We start from the raw sequence: 23037 nt of genomic DNA, 5'->3' as shown, positions 1-23037 counted from the left end.
TTCCCCTTATTTGTCACTGCGCGCCACCAGCGTCAGCGCAGGTTTTGCCAACGGTGGCTTTGTCTAAAAGCATTGCTAAGCGACGTCCATCAGGGCAAAACAAAAATAATTACACGGCGTTCCGGTTCACGCCGAGTGAGTGACAAATCTCCGAGTGAATCTCTTGCGCATCCCCCCCCCTACTCCAACCCAACAAAAACACCGACAATGATTTGTGTGAAGCCGCGGCTATATTTAGCGCCTGACCCATTTGCCGACTTTACTGGGAGAGCCGCCGCCGCCGCCGTCTGAATAAAAACGCCAGTGGGCGGATCGCTTGAAGCGATCGCCACTGGCGCGCGGGTTGCCAGAACGGGCCGCTTGATCATCCGCGGACAATGAATCCGCGGAAGGTGATTAGTGTCGGACACGCGGGATGACAAGACGCTATCCCCGTCCGGGTTGTAAGACGCTCCGGGAAGTAGTCAGCACCCTTGCGACCGCAGATCTCGCCCGACACACGAGGACGCAGAGACCTGGCGACACGCGTGCACACTCCTACCGGATTATAGCACGCACACCCCCCCCCCCCCAAGCTTTGCGTTTATAACACGTGTCTTATAATCAGGAGAATGCGGCAGTTGTACTTGCGTAAAAGCAGTGTGCGAGTACGTTGAAGCACAATGTCGACCACTTACAAAAGCCACACTGCAATTCCTGCACATGAGCATCAATACGCACGTGTACACAATAGACTCACCACAAAAACATACAGTACACTTACTGATAGCACACTACACCCATACACAATGTGACATCCATAATAGAGGTTGTTTGGGTGTACACAGGACACGCTCACGTACATGCGTACAGACCACACACACACACGACAACACATACCACTGTACCGTACACACAACACAGAACACAGACACACGACAACACACACACAACACACACAACACACAACACAGACACAACACACACGCAACACACACACAACAAACAGACACAACACACACACACAACACACACACACAACACACACATAACACACACAACACACACACAACACACACACAACATACAGCACACACACACACAACACACACAAAACACACACACAACACACACACACACAACAAACAGACACAACACACACAACACACACACAACAAACAGCACAATGACGGAACGCGCCGAGCACGCCAGAGCCGCGTCCACGTCTCGATCCCAGCGCCCCCCCCACCCCCCCAAGTCGACGCGCGGGTCCAGGTTTAACCGAGCGTTAAAAACCCTGAGCCAGTGGTGGAAATTCCACATTGCTATGGAAGAGGCCAGTCTGTATACACACACACACATACACGCACACACACAGGACCAAGACTGCTGACTTTCACCACAAAATGGTACCTATTTTACTCGCCCCGGAAGCGATGAATGTCTGAGCCAATCCCACCGGGCACCGCGTGCGTCACCGCGTCGCCAAGCAAAGCGTGGAGAGCAAAAGCTCGCTCAGAGCGTGATCCATTTATAGATACCCCCCCCCCCCAGCTACTGACATGACCGGAAGAAGTTCAAGAAAGATCAACATCTTATTCCTTCGCGCGCGCCTCCCACACCGATCTCCCCTCGACGCGCTCGCAGGAGAATCCGTCTCCTACGGCGCTGCCCTCGTCATCCACGGCCCAGGCGAGCCACGGCCCAATGCCTCCCTTGTTGTCCGCGCCTATCCGTTACTACTCACATCACTCCCGTTACTACCAACATCTCTCCCATTACTTACATCACTCCCGTTACTACTCACATCACTCCCGTTACTACCAACATCTCTCCCGTTACTACCGACATCACTCCCGTTATCCGCGGGGGGTCAATCGCCAAATGTTGACCCCGTGGATAAGAGGCGTAAGTTCGCGGATAATCCCACGGATAATCGGATCCGGTGATGTTGGCCTCCCAACACCCCCCCCCCGTCCCATATAATCGCAGACAATGACCTCTCCTGTTTAACACGTAGGCTTTTTGTGATTATGAATGACCTCTCCGGTACCAAATATTTGAACGGCTCGGGAAGATGCGCGGCCAGCGAGCCGCTTTCACGCCCCCCCCCCATCCAATCGGCCTGGGCCACCGGACATGGGCGCGGTATCTATAAATGGATCTCCCTGCAGAACAAGACCGAGTCGCTCGCAGGCACGAGGCGTGGATGGATGAATGACCGAGAGGGTGGACGCTCGCCGGCTTTCGAAACACTTTAGGGCGATTAGGTTGCTTAAGTAGGGATTAAACGAACACGCATATATTTGGTTAAGACTTTAGGTTTGTAAGTTATTTGATCGTATACGTGTGTCTATATATATACAATGCACATGCCGCATACAGCTTGTTGACCGGGCCGATGAAAGAGTCTTGTTTTTCTCCGATGAAGAGGGAACAGCGATCGTGGCCCCTGCGATGAATCTGGGGGTGGAGGTTGTTTCTCGAACACGGCTCCCTTTTTGCGATCATCACCGCGTCAATGCCACGACTGTTTGGGGGTACGGGGCGATGTTGTTGTTGCTGCCGCTGCGTTTTAGTACAAACGAAGCGTCGCTGCAGGTCAATCGTCTGCAGCGTTTTCGGACGTTTTGGCCGACGCCAATGGCGACTATTTCGCGTACGGAAGAGAACTGAAAACCCGGGGTGAACCCTGCGCGGGGCAGGAAGGGGGAACGTGGCAGCTCCACGCGGGGCAGGAGGAGGGGAGGGGGGCAGATTGGACAGAGCCCCCCGACATTACATCCCCTTGTACGCAGCCCCCCCCCCCACCCATGACAAACCACGCTACGCCACCGCCACAGACTTGTCATTCAGCCCCACACCACCAGAAGTAAGATTGAACGGGTGGTGGTAACTATTACTATGACGATGATGATATTAAATCGTATATTATGTATATTACGTGATGTCAATAAAACATTGCTCAGTGATTACTGCATCTTTATTCTAGACTTGCGCTGTTCGCAAGGCCGGGTCTTCTGTCCGCGTAACAATGCCGGGCCATTCGTGATTTTTGGGAAGAATGTGTATACAGTAGTTGCCGTTGGTTAACTTCTTTCTCCACGCGAATTTCCAATTAAACAATCAACGCGAGCGTCACGTGGGGAATGAGATGACCGTGTGCCCCTCGGCAGATCGGGGGAGTCAAGGGCGAGATGATCAGCGTGATGGGGGTGACCGTCAGCGCTCCGGACTCGCCAAATCCAGAGGTCACGCCGGGAGGTCAATTTGATCTCCCGGCGCGGCAGTGGAAACAAACGGTGCAAGCTTCTTAACCCCCCCCAACCCACCCACCCACCACCCTCACCCACCCACCACCCTCACCCACCCACCACCCTCACCCACCCACCCACCACCCTCACCCACCCACCACCCTCACCCACCCACCACTCCCTCGCTCTCCTGCCTCTGCCCCCCCCCCCGTAGCGATCGGCGGGCAGGGCGCGTGTGGTGGGGTGCAGTGTGGGTAATCTCGCTCCTTCCAGGACGTTCTGCACAGAATGGAAGAGCAGGGAAAATGCCCCCTCGAGAACAAAAACAAAAGGGAGCTGTCCTGGAGTTCTCTCCGGTGGAAGTTCTTCCGCCAGCAGTGGCGCGTGAGCGAGGAATTGCAGGGCTGCGCCTTCACCATGGAGCTGCCCGACGTCACGTGACGTGCCCTGTCCCCGTGCTCCTTCGTCGCGGCACGAGCTGCGAGTCTGTGTCAGTCGCCTTCCGGCGGGCTTCACCGATAAACGCTTATAAAAATGACCACTGCAATGCAGTTGTGCTCTGAGCCAGTTGAATTTAACCATTTACCTACAACCCTTTTAACAACATATATCTCATAATTACCACCCCCTGCCCCTCCCCTCCCCCAATTGTATCCCAGCGTCGCGTCAATGAGACGAAGCAATCCAGCCGGACCCCGCGCCAAGCAGTGCGACCCTCTGCGTGAGAGAACGGCCCACGGAAGTGGATAGCAAAGAGCTACCCCCTGGGATCCCTTTTTAAGGTGACATCTGGTCAACGTCGCAGAGGGCAGCGCCTCCCCATCCCCGCGCCTCCCCCCAGCACGTGGGAGTCAATGTCCATCGCATGAGAGACCAAAGCAACGTTTTCAACGGTCGCAATCGACATTTATCGTGACTGGAATTCGGCAGGGGGATGATGAGCGGAGATGTACGGCGAATGTCTCCTATCATCCGCACTTATGGGCCATTCTCTCACGGTTAAGCGGGAGTTAACTCGCAGATGACGCGGCGGATGACAGGTCCGCCAGCGGTGCGTTCGTACCCCCACACATCGCCACGCGTCGGGCACGCTCTCCTCTTGAGTACGACCCGGAATGGCGTGCCTCCCGGGCGAGGTATTTTAAAATCGGTGGAGGCAAACGACGACCGCCGGCGTTCATTCGCGCCCTCGCACCGCTCCCGCCCTCGCACCTCTCGGTCGACGGCAGCGGAGTTCCGTGAGCAAGCGACGCCGTCATGTGGCGATCGCCGAAGAACAGGTCGGCAAAGCGGGGCGATCTCAATTTAAAAGGAAACCCTGATTAGGTGCAGCTAACGACCTCGGCTGATTTAGCCACGTGCTCCGGACACGTTGCAGCAAATCGCGTCCCGGAAAGCAGCTCACGCGCTTCGTGAGAGTCGAGTCGGCGGCCCGGCCGATCGGTCTCGGGACTTGGAACTTTGTGCGCGCGACGGCGCGGCCCAGCCGCGGCCGGGTCTCGACCGCCGTTTAAACTCAAGACGTCTTGGGGCCGCCGGTCAACCACGGGGCCACGCACTAACGCCGCCCGGCCAGACACAAAGACGAGAACGACGATGACAGCAAACAGGACGCGCGCACGTGATTATGAATCGGTATCGGGAGAGCACCAGACGCGTGATGGCTGAATGACGCTAGGTGGGCGACGCACGTAAGACGCACACGAACATGCCCACGATAGGGCCTTGTCCATCTATCAACGACGTTATAAGTGTATGACACTCAGGTGACCGACCTTCACGTTTCCTAACAGATTGCATCGTTTCCCACAGTGCTCTGCCACGGGATGGGTATTCAGTAAGCACCATGTGTGTGTGTCAAGTTCGTCAATGGGGCGAATCCCATTTTAAAAGAAACAGATTTGCTCATTTATTGTGTGCAAATAGTTGTCGGTGTGATATTTACACAAGTGCCATGTCCGTTGAGTGCTGCCTTACCAAAACATTACAGTATATATAGTTTTAAGTGTAGCTCCTTATAGAGTCATTCTTTCCAACCCCTTACGTGTGCATGCTCCGTCAATTACAATCCGAAAATGTCATAACACCGCTCCGCAAAAAAAGAGTTTCCCGGGTTGTACCACGTGCTGTTGGGCACGAGGTCCGACGTTTTAGCTCCGCGTTCCGGTGGCCTCTTCGGCAGAAGCTCCAGCGGCACGCGGCATGAAACGACGGACATCATGGCAGAGAGTCCACGCGGCCGCGCGTCGACAGACCGGGCTGCGCGATGACCAGAGAGGAGTCGAAGCCGTCCGCCTGCCGCAACTCCAGCGGGGCTAACAGGGCGGGCGCGATCATCTACACCGGCAGCCCCCTGAGCCACATGGCCACTGCAGAGGCCAAGCCTCGACCCATAGGACTACGGCCGCTGTAACCGCACCGAGTGGGGGATTTGTTGACCTCCGGAGAGGGAGCGATGGGGGGCGGAGTCGGCCCCACCAAGCAGGGATTCGAACTCGCGGCCTCCCGTCACCGGCGCCGCGGAGATCCGATCACGGCTCTTACAATGACAACCCATTTCTTTTCGAACCGATTCCTGTTTAGTTTGTTGTCCTTGCCCCGCATCTCCAATTAGCACGGTCGGCTACGTACGGTGCGGAAGAAGTTCAACACCCCATAGGTACAAGTTGCACGGAACTGTAAAGCTGGAAATGTTCCAGCGACGGGGCTCGGTTTGGATACCACGTGGCGCTCTACGACGAGCACGAGAAGTCGTCGCTCGACTCGCGTTCGAGCGACGACGACGGACAGCATCGCAAGCTCACGAAATTAATTGGATGACAAACTCACGCAGATAACACGTCAATGCCACAGGTATCTCCCCGATACTGGGCATGACTTGTGAAGCGAACGACGTATGATGGCCAACACCCAACGCCTCGGCTTCTGTTGATTGGTACCCAGTGATAAGAGGCAAATCTAAAGTTGTCCAGATTCCACGGTTACGGTGAATACCTCGCGATATAAAGCGTACATCGTATCGAGCGACGATTACCTTGGCATGTAGGGGAATCCCCAAGATATTGTGACGCCGATATCGAATCAGTCAGTCCCCTTCGATGTGAGGAATTCAAGGGACAGTTCATCTGCACGCGCTCCTTGTGACACAGGGAGTCTGGATGCGCCTGCCTGCGTGCGTGCGTGGTTTGGGGTGTTTGAGAAAATGTTCTGGTTTTGTGTGAAACACATTTGCTAAAGGAGATTTGATTTTGTTTTGTCTGATCGCTTTTTCTCCCAAAATCGTTTCACTCTAATAACCGACACTTATTCGAGCAAATAAAGTTAATTTAGAGAAGTCCGGTTATGCCTCTCCCCTCCAGACACCACACACACACGCGCATTCACCACACACATCCAGACACATCCTATCACACACACACACGTGCATGCACCACACACACCCAGCGCCCCCCCCCCACACACACAAACACACGTGCATGCACCACACACACCCAGACACATCCTCCAACACACACACACGCATGCACCACACACACCCAGACACATCCTCCCCCACACACATACACGTGCATGCACCACACACACCCAGCCACACCCCTCCCCCCCCCCCAACACACACACACACAAGAAAAGGATCCCCCGTATAGCCTTCAACAGACCGTTAGGGCAAGTGCTGTTAGCGAGCACCTATGAAGGACGGAACGGCAACCCAAGGGGTGGGTGGCCAGCACCACGCCCGGCCGCCTTTGTTTCCCCAGTTGGTGAGATGTACACACGGGGAAGGGCCCAGGACTGGTTCATGTACAGGGGGCTTCAAAAAAATGTGAACACTGAGAATTAGCAACAATAGCACAATAAATGTGCTTCCGAGCTCTGGAGACCACCTGGAGAAGATTCCAGGTAATGATGGTGAACAAGTGGAGACTCTTCATCATAAAGGTTGAGAAAAAAGTAAACTAATTAGCGTTTTGTTTACGTGACAAATCCCTTACTAATAGGCTGTGTCGGGTGGTGGAGGTTTACGACACATTTATACTTACGCGATCTAACCCAAATGACTTAATTGTGAATAATTTTGGTCGCGAAAGCCGACGTGTTAAAGTGGAGACTATTTTACTTTTTGAAGCTATTAACAGACATTTGTTATCATGTTACAGTGTATTAGCCGTTCTCTTTCCATTACAAAACGACAGTCCCATGTAAGTGTTCACATTTTTTTGAAGCAACCTGTATATTCACCACAGATATTGACCGTGGCGTACGATATCGAACTCGGAGCGCCAAGCAATGAGTACAGTGCGCCAAACCACTGCCCCCCCCAATACCAACAGCTGCCATTCGTCACTAACTGACAGTGACGTCACCACGGTGCCTGTGCCAGGCTAGGTGCACTTTGAGGCCACGTGAAGTGTCGAAGGCTCGCTGATGACAGGAGATGACGGGACAGACCCAGCAGGTGCCATGGGTTGGCTGACTGAGATGACTGGCAGACGCACCAGCTGTACCCCTTACTGTGCCAACTGCCCCCCAAGGACAAAGATCCCCCGTATAGCCTTCAACAGACTGTTGGGGCACGTGCTGTTGGCGAGCACCTATGAAGGCCGGAACGGCACACGAGGGGGTGGGTGGCCAACACCACGCTCGGCCACCTTTTTATTAAGATAATCGTCACTGGTGTTGGCCGTGAGCAGGAATTGAACTCGGGTCGCCAGGTGCGTAGCGCAGCATAGCGCTAACCGCTACACCACCGCTGCCAGCTGCCCCCACACACACGCACACACACTGCGGTCGCGCGAAAACACACACGCACGTGAACACCCAAATAACACGCAGTCACAACAATTCCTCGTGTAACAATACAGTGCCTCCTCTTCGACCTACGAACTTTCAGAGATACGAACAAACCTGGTCCGTATGTCCAGTTTTACCGCCGCGCAATAGATGGCGGCGGTGGCACCAACATCTGCAGAACGTGAAGAAGCAGTGGCATCTACATCTGCAGGAGGTTATACGACTTTTAAAGTCATTCCCCGTGTTTAGTGTACACGCCGTACGACAATGTTTGGAAAGGGCAGGAGTAAAGTTGGACTTACGAACAAATTGACTTACGAACAGACCTCTGGAACCTAACTCGTTCGTAAGTAGCGGAGTCCCTGTACAGGCAGACCTCGCTTAGCGTTTGTTCCTGGAGAAGTGGGCACTAACCGAATCAGCCGTTACAAGAGGAGGGGGGGGGGGGGTCCCATTATACCATTAATATATATATATACTCTAACTAGGCGGGGTATCGGTAATAGCGCTAATAATTTTAATTACAAGGATGATAAATATGATTTAACTAATTAAATGTTTACACTCGGTAAGTATATTATGTCCTGTACTTGTGAGTGCATTCTACTGTACTGCTCCTACAAGGCAGCGGTGGGGGACGAGGTGGGGGCGAGGTGGGGGACGAGGTGGGGGACGAGGTGGGGGCGAGGTGGGGGACGAGGTGGGGGACGAGGTGGGGGCGAGGTGGGGGCGAGGTGGGGGACGAGGTGGGGGCGAGGTGGGGGCGAGGTGGGGGACAAGGTGGGGGCGAGGTGGGGGACGAGGTGGGGGACGAGGTGGGGGACGAGGTGGGGGCGAGGTGGGGGCGAGGTGGGGGGCGAGGTGGGGGCGAGGTGGGGGCGAGGTGGGGGCGAGGTGGGGGACGAGGTGGGGGCGAGGTGGGGGCGAGGTGGGGGCGAGGTGGGGGACGAGGTGGGGGCGAGGTGAGGTGGGGGACGAGGTGGGGGCGAGGTGGGGACGAGGTGGGGGACGAGGTGGGGGCGAGGTGGGGGCGAGGTGGGGGCGAGTTGGGGACGAGGTGGGGGCGAGGTGGGAGGTGAGGTGGGGGACGAGGTGGGGGCGAGGTGGGGACGAGGTGGGGGACGAGGTGGGGGCGAGGTGGGGGACGAGGTGGGGGACGAGGTGGGGGCGAGGTGGGGGCGAGGTGGGGGACGAGGTGGGGGCGAGGTGGGGGCGAGGTGGGGGCGAGGTGGGGGCGAGGTGGGGGACGAGGTGGGGGCGAGGTGGGAGGTGAGGTGGGGGACGAGGTGGGGGCGAGGTGGGGACGAGGTGGGCGACGAGGTGGGGGCGAGGTGGGGGCGAGGTGGGGGCGAGGTGGGGATGAGGTGGGGGCGAGGTGGGAGGTGAGGTGGGGGACGAGGTGGGGGCGAGGTGGGGACGAGGTGGGGGACGAGGTGGGGGCGAGGTGGGGGCGAGGTGGGGGACGAGGTGGTGGCGAGGTGGGGGCGAGGTGGGGGCGAGGTGGGGGCGAGGTGGGGACGACGTGGGGGACGAGGTGGGGGCGAGGTGGGAGGTGAGGTGGGGTGAGGTGGGGAACGAGGTGGGGACGAGGTGGGGGCGAGGTGGGGGACGAGGTGGGGGCGAGGTGGGGGACGAGGTGGGGGTGAGGTGGGGGCGAGGTGGGGGCGAGGTGGGGACGAGGTGGGGGCGAGTGGGGACGAGGTGGGGGACGAGGTGGGGGCGAGGTGGGGACGAGGTGGGGGCGAGGTGGGGACGAGGTGGGGACGAGGTGGGGGCGAGGTGGGGACGAGGTGGGGGACGAGGTGGGGGCGAGGTGGGGGACGAGGTGGGGGCGAGGTGGGAGGTGAGGTGGGGGCGAGGTGGGGGCGAGGTGGGGACGAGGTGGGGACGAGGCGAGGTTGTAGGTGCCGCTGCGCTCCCAGTCCGGGTCACTCTCAGAGCTCCGGCACCTCCGTGATGATCTCAGTCGTCAGGGGCCGCAGCCTGCGGCTCCGGAGCCGCGTGCGTGCGTGCCGCTCTTCAAGGACCAACTCCGTCATTCATTAAGGACCCGACGCCTCGCGTATATTCACCACCATGTGCGTGCGAAGCGGCTCTCCAAAAATACTGAGGTTTTTTTTTACCTACCGAATTGGAAAAACTAAAAACTGTCTCTGCTTGTTACTTTGGTTGCCGAGACCTTCGCCTCAGCGACGCCCTCAGACCACATTCCTGCGGCTAAACGAATCGATTTTTTAGTAAAATTCTTCTAAATATAATCGTGATCGCTAAATTGTGATAATCGATTGTCCGGTGTGGTGGCGCTCTCCAGAGATGCGCTAAGCGAGGTCTGCCTGGTACATCCCCCTCCTCGCCCCGACGATTCTATCAACGTTCACCCATCCCGAGATCACAATTCCGATTACCGATCAATTATATCCTTTGCAATTGTGGCACGTGTACTCCTACGTATGTGTTGGCTGCCAGCATCACAGCAAGCCAACAACATTCGTCGTTGAATAAGAACGGCGAGTAACAGACGATCCCGCAGAATTGTCTTGCGGTGGCGCGTGAGCGGAGGTCTTGTCTCAAAGGTGGACGCAACACAACGGACGGTAACAATGATCCCTTCTGTCTTCATCATGTGCCATGTGATAACGTGCCTTATGAAATTCATCATCTGGTGAAGTTGCTACTGCTGTTGCGTTGACAGTGGTACACAAACAAACGAAATAAAACTCGGCACATTCGTCAATAAACACTGCGGCCTTAAAGGAAAAAATAAAATATAATATACTCTGATATAATATAATTTGTCCGGTATAATTTATAAGATTTGGTAATTAAAAAAAAGTTAAAGTAATTTCCTGCTCCAACGAACAACTCAGACGGCGCTACCGTTCACAACCCTGACCCAGTATCGGAAGTTCCACGTTCTCATGGCAGGAGCGAGTCTATCCATAGATCTTGCCCACGTGGGAGGGGTAACGGGGGCCGAATAAACTCGCCCTCACCGCCAGGATTTGAACTTGGGCCCTTCCAATCCCGAGCCGCTCGCTTCCCCGCCGAACCACGTGGGCGGGGACATGAGGAATTGCTTTCGAGTCGACTCCCGGCGCGCCCTCGCGTGCGGTGCCACGTTACGTCGCGGCGAGGCCCGCGACGTTACCCAGAACGTCGGAACTACCTCCAGGGGGTCAGCACTTGCCTTCGCTCGCAGGCCGCGGAGACGTCCCTCCATCCGCATCTCAACCGCTCCAACGCCTGCCGCCGCAGTCTCGTCGACGGGGGACCGCCCAGCGGCAGCTGTCCCCGCTCGTTAAACGGTGCGCGCAGTGTCAGCCTGCGAGTGGGCATTCGCATGCCAGGAGAGGGGCGACGGTCGCTACGGGAGGGTTTGCACTTTTTTTAATCTTTTCCTCCATCTGAAGTGATTTTCGCGAGCGATTCTGAGCTCCAGGCTGGCGTGGGGCAGCTCGGGACGCACGTCCTTGCACCTGTGGGGCAGACAGCTCTCTTGCACAGCGCGGTCTTCCACCTGCTCAGCATTCATCCTCCCACACGGCGCTCGCTGCGGGGGGGGGGGGGGGGGCACCTTCAGGAGCCCCAAGTGAGGAACCGCGACGTGGCCTCCCTGCGATGGGTTAAACGACGTCCTCCTTTGCGCTCCGGCTTGCTCTCTCCCGGGCACAGACGAGAATTCGCCGCACTCCCTGCCCCGGACTTTTCCCGTCAATCCGGGGGAATTCAGCTCCCGGGGACGCCCGCGGCAGCGCGTGGCGATGGCCTGAGAGGGGAAGCGCTCAACGCGCGGCCCGGGCCCCGAACCTGGGGGGGCCGCACGGCGATCGCGACGGCCGACGCGCCACCCAAGAGAGCCGCCCGTCGGCATTCCCGCCGCGCCGCGTCTCCCTTCCTACTCCGAAAAGAACGCCGTGCCCCGGGTCGACCTCCCCCCCCCCGCCTTCCCCCCCTCCCTTCCACCGCGCTCCCCCCCCCCTCCACTTCACACAGCGGTCGCCTGATCGGCAGTGACGCGGTTGGCGCTGTGCAGCTCCACGCACTCGATCTCGTCGCGCGGTTCTGGCGGCGGCCGCTTGGGCCGGCGGCCGGTGCGGCGTCCCCCCCCGCCCCCGCCCCCCCCGCCGCCCCCTCCCCCGCCGCCACCCCGCCGCCTCCTCCTCCTGCGCTTGGACGGCGGGAAGAAGGTGAGCACCACGGGCAGCACGACGAGCACGTGGAACGCGACGGCGAGGGCGGCCACCAGCAGGCCGCGGAACAGCGTGTAGGTGAGGTTGGACGGCGCGAGCGAGAGCGGGGCGAGGGCGGCGGCGAAGCAGGCCAGGCTCTGCAGGACGGGCGAGCCGTTGAGCTCGACGGCCACCTGTATCCAGCGCGTGCGCGTGAGCTCCTGGCCCGCGGCGAACGCGGCCACGAGCGGCGCGCAGTGCTCCACCGCGTAGTTGACGCCGAAGACGAGGCAGAGGGCCGACACAAAGTCGACGCGCACGTCCCACAGGGTCATGTAGCCGAGGGCGCCGAAGCCGGCGGAGAGCGCGCACAGCGAGAGCCACGCGTTGGCCAGCGGCTCGGCCGAGAGCGGCGCCGAGAGCAGCAGCGCGGCGAGGGCGCCCGCGCACGGCGTGAGCGCCGAGTAGCCGATGGAGGAGGCGCAGCGGTCGACGAACACGAACGACGGGTTGAAGATGACGAACTTGACGTCGGAGGCGAGCGAGCGTCGGCGGAGCGTGTCCAGCAGGCCGGAGACCTCCTCGCGGGCGAGCGCCGTGCGGCCGGCCGCCAGGTACATGCGCGACGCCGAGATGTCCACGGAGCCGTTGCTCGTGGCGAGGATGAGGTCGTCGGCGAAGCCCACGAAGGGCCTCGCCGCGAAGAAGGAGCGCAGCAGGGCGCGCACGAACGCCTCGCGCCCCACCGCCGCGGTGCCGTTGGACTTCTCGAGGAAGGCCAGGAAGCTCTCGAGCCAGGAGGAGCGCACGAAGCCGGCGGTGATGGCGCGCAGGCCCTCCTGCACGCTCTCGTTCCAGTAGTCGAGGGGCTCGTAGACGTAGAAGCCGATGGCCGGCCCGTAGCTGCTGAAGTACTCGCGCTGCAGCGCACGGTAGCGCAGCGTGCGCGAGTCCGTGGCCAGCAGGCGGCCCAGGTCGCAGCCCTCGCGCACCTGGGGGGCCCGGCGGAGGTGCCGGTGCCAGGGAGGGGGGGCGGGGGGAGGGGGCGAGGGGAGGGGAGGCGGGGAGGAGACGCGGGTGAGCGGAGGGGAGAAGAGATCGGGGAGGCGAGGTGAGGAGAAGCAGCGGGTCGAGGGGGGGAGAGGCGGGGGGGGCAGGGGAGTCAGGCCGCAAAGGGCGAAGTCGGCGTCGAGCGTGGGTATTGTCTGGCTTGAGTAGAAGAGGCTGCTGAGCGAGAGCGACTGGGGCAGTGGAGGGCGAGGTGAGATGACGGGTCCAGATGAGGTGAGGGTGTAGACGGTGAGGTGAGCGGTGCACTTCGGAACAAACAAAACACCACAAATTCATGGAATATTTTCTGGGACTTCCCCAATTACCAAGCTCTGAAAACTCTTCCCACGTCTCCCCACCCCCTTCCACCCTCACTGACAGAGAGCAGCGGGTGGGGAAATCCTTTCTGGAGCTCGGTCCCGGAGAGCTCCGGCCTAAATTAAACCGGGCGCCGCATCAATAATCGCAGAGGGCGCATCGACACGATGTCCCGTTCGACCTTAGGTCGGGGAGAAAAAAACCCGAACTAAACGTAGATCACAACAAATAAAACAGAAGCGCACTTTGACCTTCAAGCATCCCATCATCACCACGCAGGACACACAGACAGAAGGGACGCACACGTAGACGCGACGCCGCTTTTCAACCCAGCGGCTGTAAAGCGTCAACGAAAAAAACAAACAAAAAACGCAAACGGACAAAAAAACCCAACCGGCAAAGCACGAAAACGAAAGTGCACTCTGACCTGCAGGCATCCCATCATGGCGAAGGACACATAGACAAGATAGAGCAGCACCACAAAGGGCTTCACGTAGGTGTTGGTGAGCCACTTCCCGCAGTGCTCGCGCAGGAACCACACCGTCACGTGGAAGTCGTACGCCGGGTTCTCGCTCGCGCCCGGCGTGGCGCGGTGCCGATCGCGGTGCGACCGCTCCGTCACGCGGCAGCAGCCCCTCCGCGGGGGCGGCGGCGGGGGCGGCGGCGGCAGCAGCGGAGGAGCGTCGGCGTCGCCGGTGCCCTCCGCCGACGCCGGCGGCGGCGGCGGCGGAGGCGGCGGCTGCGGCGGCGGCGTGGGGACGGCGACGCAGCAGAGCGCGCCGTGCTGCCCGCGTGCCTCCACGTAGCCGGCGAACACGAGGCACGAGCCGAAGAAGGACAGCAGGTAGAGGTAGTTGAAGAGGATGGCCACGCACGTGCTGCGGCAGAACACCTTGACGGCGCCCAGGTTGGTGAAGGGGCTCGCGCCCAGGCCGAAGGTGACCAGGTACATGGCGCTGGTGAGCGTGAAGGAGACCATGGTGTCCGTGTACACCAGCGCCAGGCGCTCCTTCACCCCGAGCTCGTCCTTGCTCTTGCGCCAGGAGGAGAGCATCTCGAACATGCCGTGCATGCCGTGCCCTGCGGGGGGGGGGAGGAGGAGGGGGTTCGGGGCGAAGGTCAAGGTGAATGTAAAGTTCAAGGTCAAAGTGAAGGTCAAGGTAAATGTAAAGACAAAGGTGAAGACAAAGTTCAAGGTCAAAGTGAAGGTCAAGACAAAGGTAAATGTGAAAGTAAATTTTCTACCCACGTGACTTTACCGAAAGAACCAAAGAGTATGGATTCCTGCAGTCACGAAAATCAAGAGTGAAGGTCTAGGTCAAGGTAGATGTAAAGGTCAAGACAAAGGTCAAGGTAGATGTAAAGGTCAAGGCAGAGGCGGTGCGGGCCCCGGCGGAAGGCACGGTCGCCGCTTGCCGCTTAGGTTCGCGGTTCGAATCCGTCCAGGCCGCCCTGGTTAATGCCACGGCGGTGCGAACTGAAGATCCCGTGACCTCGTCGAGCACGGGCCGTGCTCGACGAGGTCACGGGATCTTCAAATTTCTACGGCGACGCCGCGTGGCCGTGCTGCACGGCCACGCGGCGTCGCCGTAGAAATTTGCCAAATTCGAAAAAACCTTGCCCCCTTGCGGTGAGAAGGCCGCGGCGCCTTCCCTTGCGGTCGCTTCCCGCGCTGCGGGAACTGATCGCGCGGACGCCAAATCGTGCCAAGTTATCGTTGACTGTTAAAGGTGCAGCCCTGCAATTGCTGGCTCACGCCACCCGCTGACGGAAGGTTCCGCGCTCGAGCGAAGTCCGGACGGCAATATTCATCCTGCTGTTCGACGTCGACGAGACGTGTTGGAAGCGTCGGGCATACCCACACTTTACCCGACCGCACGTGAGCCATTGGGTGGCGGGGGGGGGCTTTGAGAAACTGGGCTCCCTTCGTATCGACCGCCTCGCCGAGCGATGGGGTTTGAATCGGCGACCTCTGGATTGCAAGTGTCCAGCGCGCGCTGCTAACCGTTAACGCCGGTCGCGGCAGATCCCGAAAAGGTGAGTCTACGGGAGATAAAACATGAGGCAAAAGTAATCGCTCAGCGTCAAAAAACCAACCTCCTGCCATTATTTGTCTCTGTGAATTAAAAGAAAGTGTTTTTTTTTCGTTTACACACAAACCCATCGGTCACACGGCCTTCTGGGAGGGCATCTTATCAGCAAGCATCGGTTTAATGCAATCCAGTTTCGACATTCGGAGTCTCGTCAGCCAGAGTCAGGCTTTCTTGAACAAACGCGAGGTGACTTTCCCTCCCGCCTGTCCGTCGGCAACACGGCGTTCCAGCTCATTGTCAAATGTCGATGTGGAAATTAAAAGCGCGGCAATCGGTTTTTCGTCGCGCAAGTCAAATTAATAACGGAAACCGGCAAAAAGTGGTCGGGTCAAACGCTGCCACGGTGGAGTTGACGGTCAGCATCGCACTGGACACACGGCCCGGAGCTCGCAGGTTCGATTCCATCTCCCCGGCGCGGCAGGCAAGTTTCTTAAAATCTCTCGCCACCGCCTGGCCCCCGGAATCAGACTATTTGATTATCCTGGAGGGATCCGATGAGCTATGAAGCTCTTTTGTTCACAGATGTCCAGCAGGTACAAGGAGAGCCGATGGGCGACCAGTCGCGAGTGGCAGGGTCAAATGTGGGTGACTACCGCCATTGTTTTCCTAAACGTCTGGAAGAGTAGGCCCACATGCCCCTCCAGAGAGGCTCTCTCGAGCTCCCTCCAGCAGGCGATCACATATTTTCCCTGACCGCGACAAAGTAGCTACTTGCACGTGTAGTAGCTGCACATTTAGTAGCTGTACGTGTAGTGGCTGCACGTGTAGTAGCTACACGTGTAGTGGCTACTGCACGTGTAGTAGCTACACGTGTAGTGGCTACTACATGTGTAGTAGCTGCACGTGTAGTGGCTACTGCACGTGTAGTAGCTACACGTGTAGTGGCTACTGCACGTGTAGTAGCTGCACGTGTAGTAACTGCACGTGTAGTAACTGCACGTGTAGTGGCTACTGCACGTGTAGTAGCTGCACGTGTAGTAGCTACTACACGTGTAGTAACTGCACGTGTAGTGGCTACTGCACGTGTAGCAACTGCACGTGTAGTAGCTACACGTGTAGTAGCTGCACGTGTAGTAGCTGCACGTGTAGTAGCTGCACGTGTAGTAGCTACTACACGTCTAGTAGCCCCGTACTAGCTTCATCCGGCAAGGTCAAACGCCTCCCACCGCCCGTGACCGACACGGCGTAAGAGGTGGCGTTGTTCATCCAGCAGTGGATAGACAAAGGGGTATTGTATAGTAGTTATTGACCCGGTGGAAGGGCGTGCGTGGGGGTCAACGCGTGTGGTTACATGACCGCTAGGAGGACGCTGACGACGATGCCACAACTTTGGCCCAACAAAGGACGTGACGGCATCGTCTGTCAGAATGGCGTTGACGAAGAACACGGCTCAAGAAGACTTCAAGAGTAGAATGATGCATTCTCGTTGGGGCTATGTCGCCTCTCTAAATACATTCCACGAAAGGACGCGCAGTGAATCTCTCGGAGGGCTCCTTTGCCACAGATGAAGAGTCTCGGGGGGGGGGGGGGGGGCGACGAAATATCGTAAATCATCATTTGAGCACGGGGCTGGACCAGGGCACGCTGCCGAGACGATGTCGCTCGGCTGGCCTGGCGATGCCTGGGAATTGCCCCGTAAAGAGCTACAGTCTGCGTATAGCAGTGTAGTGTATAGTGTCGTGTATATAGTATTGTATAGTAGTTTAGTGTATAGTGTAGTGTAGTAGTGTATCGTGTAGTGTATAGTAGTGTGTAGTAGTGTATCGTAGTGTAGTGCTGGAGTCTGTCGCCAGGGAGAGTGAGGTGTGGACCGCTCTACTCAACACGCTGCTGCCGCCGCGACCCTCACCAGGACAAGAGGACTGAGAAACAAACGATCTGGACGTTTCTTCATTTTCTTACCCAAACGTTCGCCCCAATTTAATTGAATCCCAATTGCGCGCCGCCGGCATCGCGTTCACGGCAAATAGGAGGCGTTCGTGAGGTGCTCACGGAGCAAAGCCCCCCCCCCCTCGTGTTGCGAGAGCACGGCCCACAGAAGTGGACGCTATAGAGCTACTTCCAAGACGCGTTTGAGCGGCCTATGGGTTACAGCAGCAGCAGCAGCGGGAACAGGGAGGCAGCCCACTGACACCGAACTGCGAGGGAGGGACGCAGCTCAGTAACACAAGAGCCGGATCGTAATGCCACTGCTCAATGGCGGCCTCCCTCCCCACGCCACGCTCATCGTGGGGGTTGCCTGAACCGAACTTCAAGGCGGCGTGTGGTGGAACAAAAACACAATTGTGGGTTACTCCGCACGTCTTCCAAGACGTCCGGCCAGCGTGGAAGAGTAGGCCTAAAATAGCCTCGTTGAGAGCGAGTGAGTGAGGGGTTCTCTAGAGCTCCCTCGAGTGGAGGCGCTTCCGCCAGCAGAGGCACAAGCCCAGACATTGCAGGGCTTCACCTTTGCCTCCACCCTCCCCCCCCCGATCACGTATAAACAACGCGCTATAAGTCGGTAAAACACTCAAAACCGGGAGACCGTCTGCGGCTAATAATTTCGGAGGAGACTCGAGGCCGGGGAATCACGTAAACGTCGACAGTCTATCCCGACATGAACAAGCGTGGCTCTGGACGTGTCCCATAATCCAATTTCATCTCTAATCTGCCAGCGGCCATCAACGGCCCACACGCCGCGTGGCGCCCGCCATTCACTTCCCACTTCAGCGCCGCGCGTTCTTGCAATTTTCGTTCGGCCGACGAAATTCAATTTGCAATTTTTGAAGGGAATGTTGCGAGTTCAATTCCTGGCCCGGGTAGCCTCGGTTGAGGCAGAAACGATTTTGGTTTAACACGTAGGCTGTCGCGACCAATATCATCCACAATAGAGGTTTTTTGTTGGGTTCGATCGTGTAAATATATAAATGTGTCGTTAAAACCCGCCACAAATCTGGCTGTCGCCTGATGAAGCTGGTTGTAATTACTGGCGAAACGTCGTACTCAGATTGTAAATGTTGTGGCTTGGCTCTCCAACACACAACCGGTGTGCTGTACTAGTGACGAATTGGCCATATTCTGTTTACGTGACAACCCTTACTAGTTGGCTGTGTCGGGTGGTGGCGGGTTAAACGACACATTTATATATTGACGCGATCTAACCCAAAAACGCCTCTATTATAGAAAGATTGTATTTACTTCATCAGAGTGAGAAAGCCCCCAAGTGAAGCCGTTAGGATCGATTTTTTTTTAATCATCATGGGCGTCCTGCGACGATCACGGATGTCACAGCGTACAGACAGAGCATCGCCACTACAATCGTCGACGCGTGGATCGCGATACAGGCGGCGAGTATCGATCGGTACGTTGCTACATTCACACGTTCACAGAACAACGGAGCCAGTCGAAAATCACCGCGTTCTTTTGCGACTAACAATATTCTCGGTCGTGTCTCCTGTCCAACCTATGCGGTCTCTCCCCAATATTCGGCCCAGGCCGCCGCTTTCAGTGTTGGCATTGGCAAATCTTGAGGAGTAGCAGTGTAGTGCTGCAGGGCATCTCGTGAGATGATCCGTGAGTTGGTTCTCCTGACGAGCACGTTGTTCGGTTGAGCACAAGCCCAGCCCCCCCCCCCCCCCCCCATGATTTAATGAGAAAGTTGCATCTGCCGTAACCCACTCGCTCTCAGTCTGTGTAGGCTCCGCCATGCAACACGTTTGGAATTGGAGCCAGATGCGAGGTCCTCGCTGGGTCCAATGCCAAATGGCTCACGTGGCGTACAATAACAAAGGGGGGATTATTTTGTTTTAACTGAACAAAGCGAACGCGACGAGTAACCGGGAACTACGCCGGCTTGGGGCCTCGCACGCTTCCCACCGTCTCAGGCTGTCGAGTTTTCCGGGAGGCTCAACCGGGAGATGTTTTGCGAGCTCACTGCCCCCGCTGCATCTGCCTGGAATGTGCCAGCACACCACATTCAGTGATACCTCTCGCTGTCACTCGCTCCGGCTGTGGCTGTCTTGTCTTAATGCGATTTATGTAGCGCCTTTACTAAGGCGCTTTACAGAAATGATCAAATTGTACACAGCGTGATCGTTTGAAATGAAGAATTGGGTTATTGTGTGTTCACGTGATTGCTGCAGCCTATCAGTGCCCATATATCCGCATACCCGGCATACCACATCCAGGATACATGCCGCTATCACTGCGGCTTCCACTCGTCACGTGACACCCACTGCTGTCTCGCAGCGAACCAGAGAACATTCGGTGGGCCTTGGCCTACTTTTCCACGTTGACCAGGCGTTTTTGGAAGAGGTAGGAATATCCACACTTGACCCCACCAGGCACAACCTACACGAGAAATGATGTTGCTGGATTTCAGAAAACTCACCACCGTCATTTCAACCGCTACCGCCGGGGGATGGAATTAAACCGGCGTGACCTCTGGATCAGCAAGCCCAGCGCTCTTGCTGCTGACCGATATACCGCCGCTGCAGCAGCAGCATTCTGACTCACGGAGTGCAACGCCGACACTGGGATGCAATGTGCAGGAGGTACAGATGCGGTTGTTAATTGTTATTCAGCACAGGTGAGGCCACAGCCCCTTCATTCATGAAATGAAAAGTGCACCGCCGCATGTGACTGCTAATTAAACGCACCGCGTGCCTCCGTTCGAACTGCGTACGTGCCTGCGCGTGTGTGTCTGCGTGTGTGTGTGGAGGAGGCTCGTGAAGGACGCTGCTGCTACTGGGCAGTTGGAGGCAGTCGCCCTCCAGCAGCAACGGAGGGCAAAGGAGCGACGCTCACAACGACGAGCGGAGCGCTGGGTGACTGAAACGCAGCGAGTTAGCGCAGTAGGGGGCACAGCTGGTGCATCGGCCACTCATCTCGGACAGTTAATCCCTGGCACCTGGATCTGTCCCGTGACCTGCAGCAGACGTAGGACACTTCACGTGACCTTAAAGTGCACGTAGCCTGGCACAAGCGCCGTGGTGATGTAACCGCCACTTAGGGGCGAATGGCGGTTATTGTCTGTGCGTAGCAATTGTGCGGAGAGTGGTGGCGCAGTCGTTAGCGCGCTCCGCTATGAATCCTAGTTCGATTCTGGCTCGCGGTCAACAGCAGTGACGAATATCTAAACCAGTCCTGGGCCTCCACTAGGTCGACATAGCCTTCAATGAACAACCGGTGCGATTCGGTAAACATCAGCATTGGGGAGACAAAGGCGGCCGGGCGTGGTGCTGGCCACCCACCCTCTCGTGTGCCATGTCGGCCTTCGTAGGTGCTGCTCGCGATCAGCACTTGTTGTGAAAGGCTATCTAAGGGCGTTTGTCTTTGTATGTGTGAGTGATGTTTTGAGTATATTAAACATTGCCTTGATTTCTACTGTGAAGCTTTCCATTGCTGTACCAGTGGAATGTCCATGTATGTAGCAAGACGGATTTAGGAGAGGTTTCTCTACCAATGTAGGTATGTTGAACTTCTTTCGCATCGTACGTAGCCAACCATGCTAATCGGAGATGCAGGGGAAGGATAAACAGATAAAGACAAAAAGCAGTTTTAAAGAAATGAGTTTTCAGTTTAGATTTAAAAATGCATAGCTCCATTGGCTTCCTAATATCGGAAGGAAAATGACCGTGCGATACTATCCATCAGATCTGAGAAAGGACTGATGAACATCGATCACCATTACGGCTGCCCTTTATCGGCCACGAAAATACTTTTGATGCAGCGAGCAACTGATGCGGCCGTCCAAGCGCTCATAGACCAGGGCTTGTCACGAGCCTCATACGAGATAGAAATTATCAAAACCCATTTATAAAAGAGGCGAACGGGGCTAAGGCTGAGATGGCACGAATAATGACAAAATACAAATCAAGAGGGGGTGTCACGCAAGGACGCACTCTCGTCAAGGCCGCTCAAGCGGCAACACCGCGAGATATATATACGGCGTGGATTTTAATTGCGTTCGAGGAATCAAGGCGCGAAGACAAACGGAGAAAGCACGAAGCGTAGTCGACATCTCTGCTGATGGCAAAGGTAAAAGCGGAGCCCTGCAATTTCTCACAGACGCCACTGCTGGCAGAAGATGCCTCCGCTAGACGGAGCGGGTGGGTGCGTGGGCCGGTGGTGGGGGCTGCCGGCCGTCTGTCGGCTGCCGTGCTGCCCAATGCGCCAACAATGGAGAGGGGGGGGGGCTGGATCAGCCACGGAACGGCACGGAGGGGGGGCGGGGGCGATCGTCTGTGTCCTGACTGACGAGCGGTGAAGTTCTTTCCGGTGATCCTGAAAGCAGCGCGGGACACCGGCTCGCAAAGCACCTGGGCTCGAGACCCCTTTGGGAAGGATTAAGGGATTGCCTGGCCGAGGGGAGAGGATCGTCCGAGAGGGTTCGAGAAGACGGGGATGGCTCTACGAGGGATTCTCACCGGCATCTCGGTGGTCTGTACGTAGCTAGCCGTGCTCATCGGAGGTGTCTGGCAGATGCACCCCCCCCAAAAGAAAAATCCGTCCTGGTAACTAGAAGCGCCGACGACATGTGTCGCGGGGTGTAAGACATTTATTTGAATGAATGATAAATCTCGATTTAAAGCTTTCGTAACTGCAGGGATTCATCTTATTGGTTCTTTCTGTAAAGTCATGTAGAAGGGAAATAATAAAATAATACAAATTTAACATAATAAAATACAATTCTCACGACGTTTCAGCCACAACGAAGATGAATAATAAATCGTTCAATTGGCAATTGCCCAGTAGAACATTTGCTCAGCGTCCGGAGAATACTTCCCGAGAGCCCTCGCAGCTTCACGGCAACCGTGGCTGCTCGTAACGCATGACCCGAGGCGGAACGTGTCCGCACCGAGCACACGGAACACAACACGCGCCAAGGAGTTAACGCGTCGTCATTCGTGATTGATCTCATCGCTCTGGCTGATTGGAGGAGGGTACAGGAAGCACGGCGGAGGTGTTGAGAGCCGGTGGGTTTTTTTTACACGACGGCTGGCAGGAGGGTGGATTCACTTGGCACCGTGAACACGCATCGTGGGGCTCTGTCCAATCATGGGTGTTTGTATAAAGATCTATAATAATGGTGATGGTACTAATTATCACTTATATACCCAGGAAAGTCACACTGAGCTCAAAGACGGTACTTTTTTTCGAAGGGTCCCGCTACATTGGGATGATACATTGTGCGTTGGCTATGGCAGCAATCCGAAGCACGGAGAGGAAACTGACCCGGACCTGGGGCGACTCACCCCGCCGACTCACGAGCGCTCCCGAGCAGCAGAACAGACAGAGGCTCGTAAACAAACTCGACGTGGACGGGAATCCCACCTGGACTCTCCTTGCCGTGCGGTGCAAGTGTTGCACACGCTGCTGGCCCCACTCGCGACTCGTCGACTG

General features: G+C 57.0%; 1 protein-coding gene across 1 annotated transcript in view; it reads right to left on the bottom strand.

The window, feature by feature from the left end:
* Positions 1-11013: 11013 nt before the first annotated feature.
* Positions 11014-23037, bottom strand: part of LOC144947804 (patched domain-containing protein 1-like) — a 28793-nt gene continuing 16769 nt past the window's right edge. The window contains exons 4-10 of the mRNA XM_078877157.1: positions 14290-14641; positions 13989-14196; positions 12171-13185; positions 12025-12086; positions 11695-11790; positions 11445-11574; positions 11014-11309 (exon numbers count right to left, since the gene is read on the bottom strand). Of these exons, the coding sequence (XP_078733283.1) occupies positions 11014-11309; positions 11445-11574; positions 11695-11790; positions 12025-12086; positions 12171-13185; positions 13989-14196; positions 14290-14641 (2159 nt within the window). The remainder of the gene's footprint in view (positions 11310-11444; positions 11575-11694; positions 11791-12024; positions 12087-12170; positions 13186-13988; positions 14197-14289; positions 14642-23037) is intronic.

This window comes from Lampetra fluviatilis, chromosome 47, assembly GCF_964198595.1.
Source record: "Lampetra fluviatilis chromosome 47, kcLamFluv1.1, whole genome shotgun sequence".
Lineage (NCBI taxonomy): Eukaryota > Metazoa > Chordata > Hyperoartia > Petromyzontiformes > Petromyzontidae > Lampetra > Lampetra fluviatilis.
The sequence above is the reverse complement of the archived record's forward strand: the minus strand, read 5'-3'. Positions and strand labels throughout refer to the sequence as shown.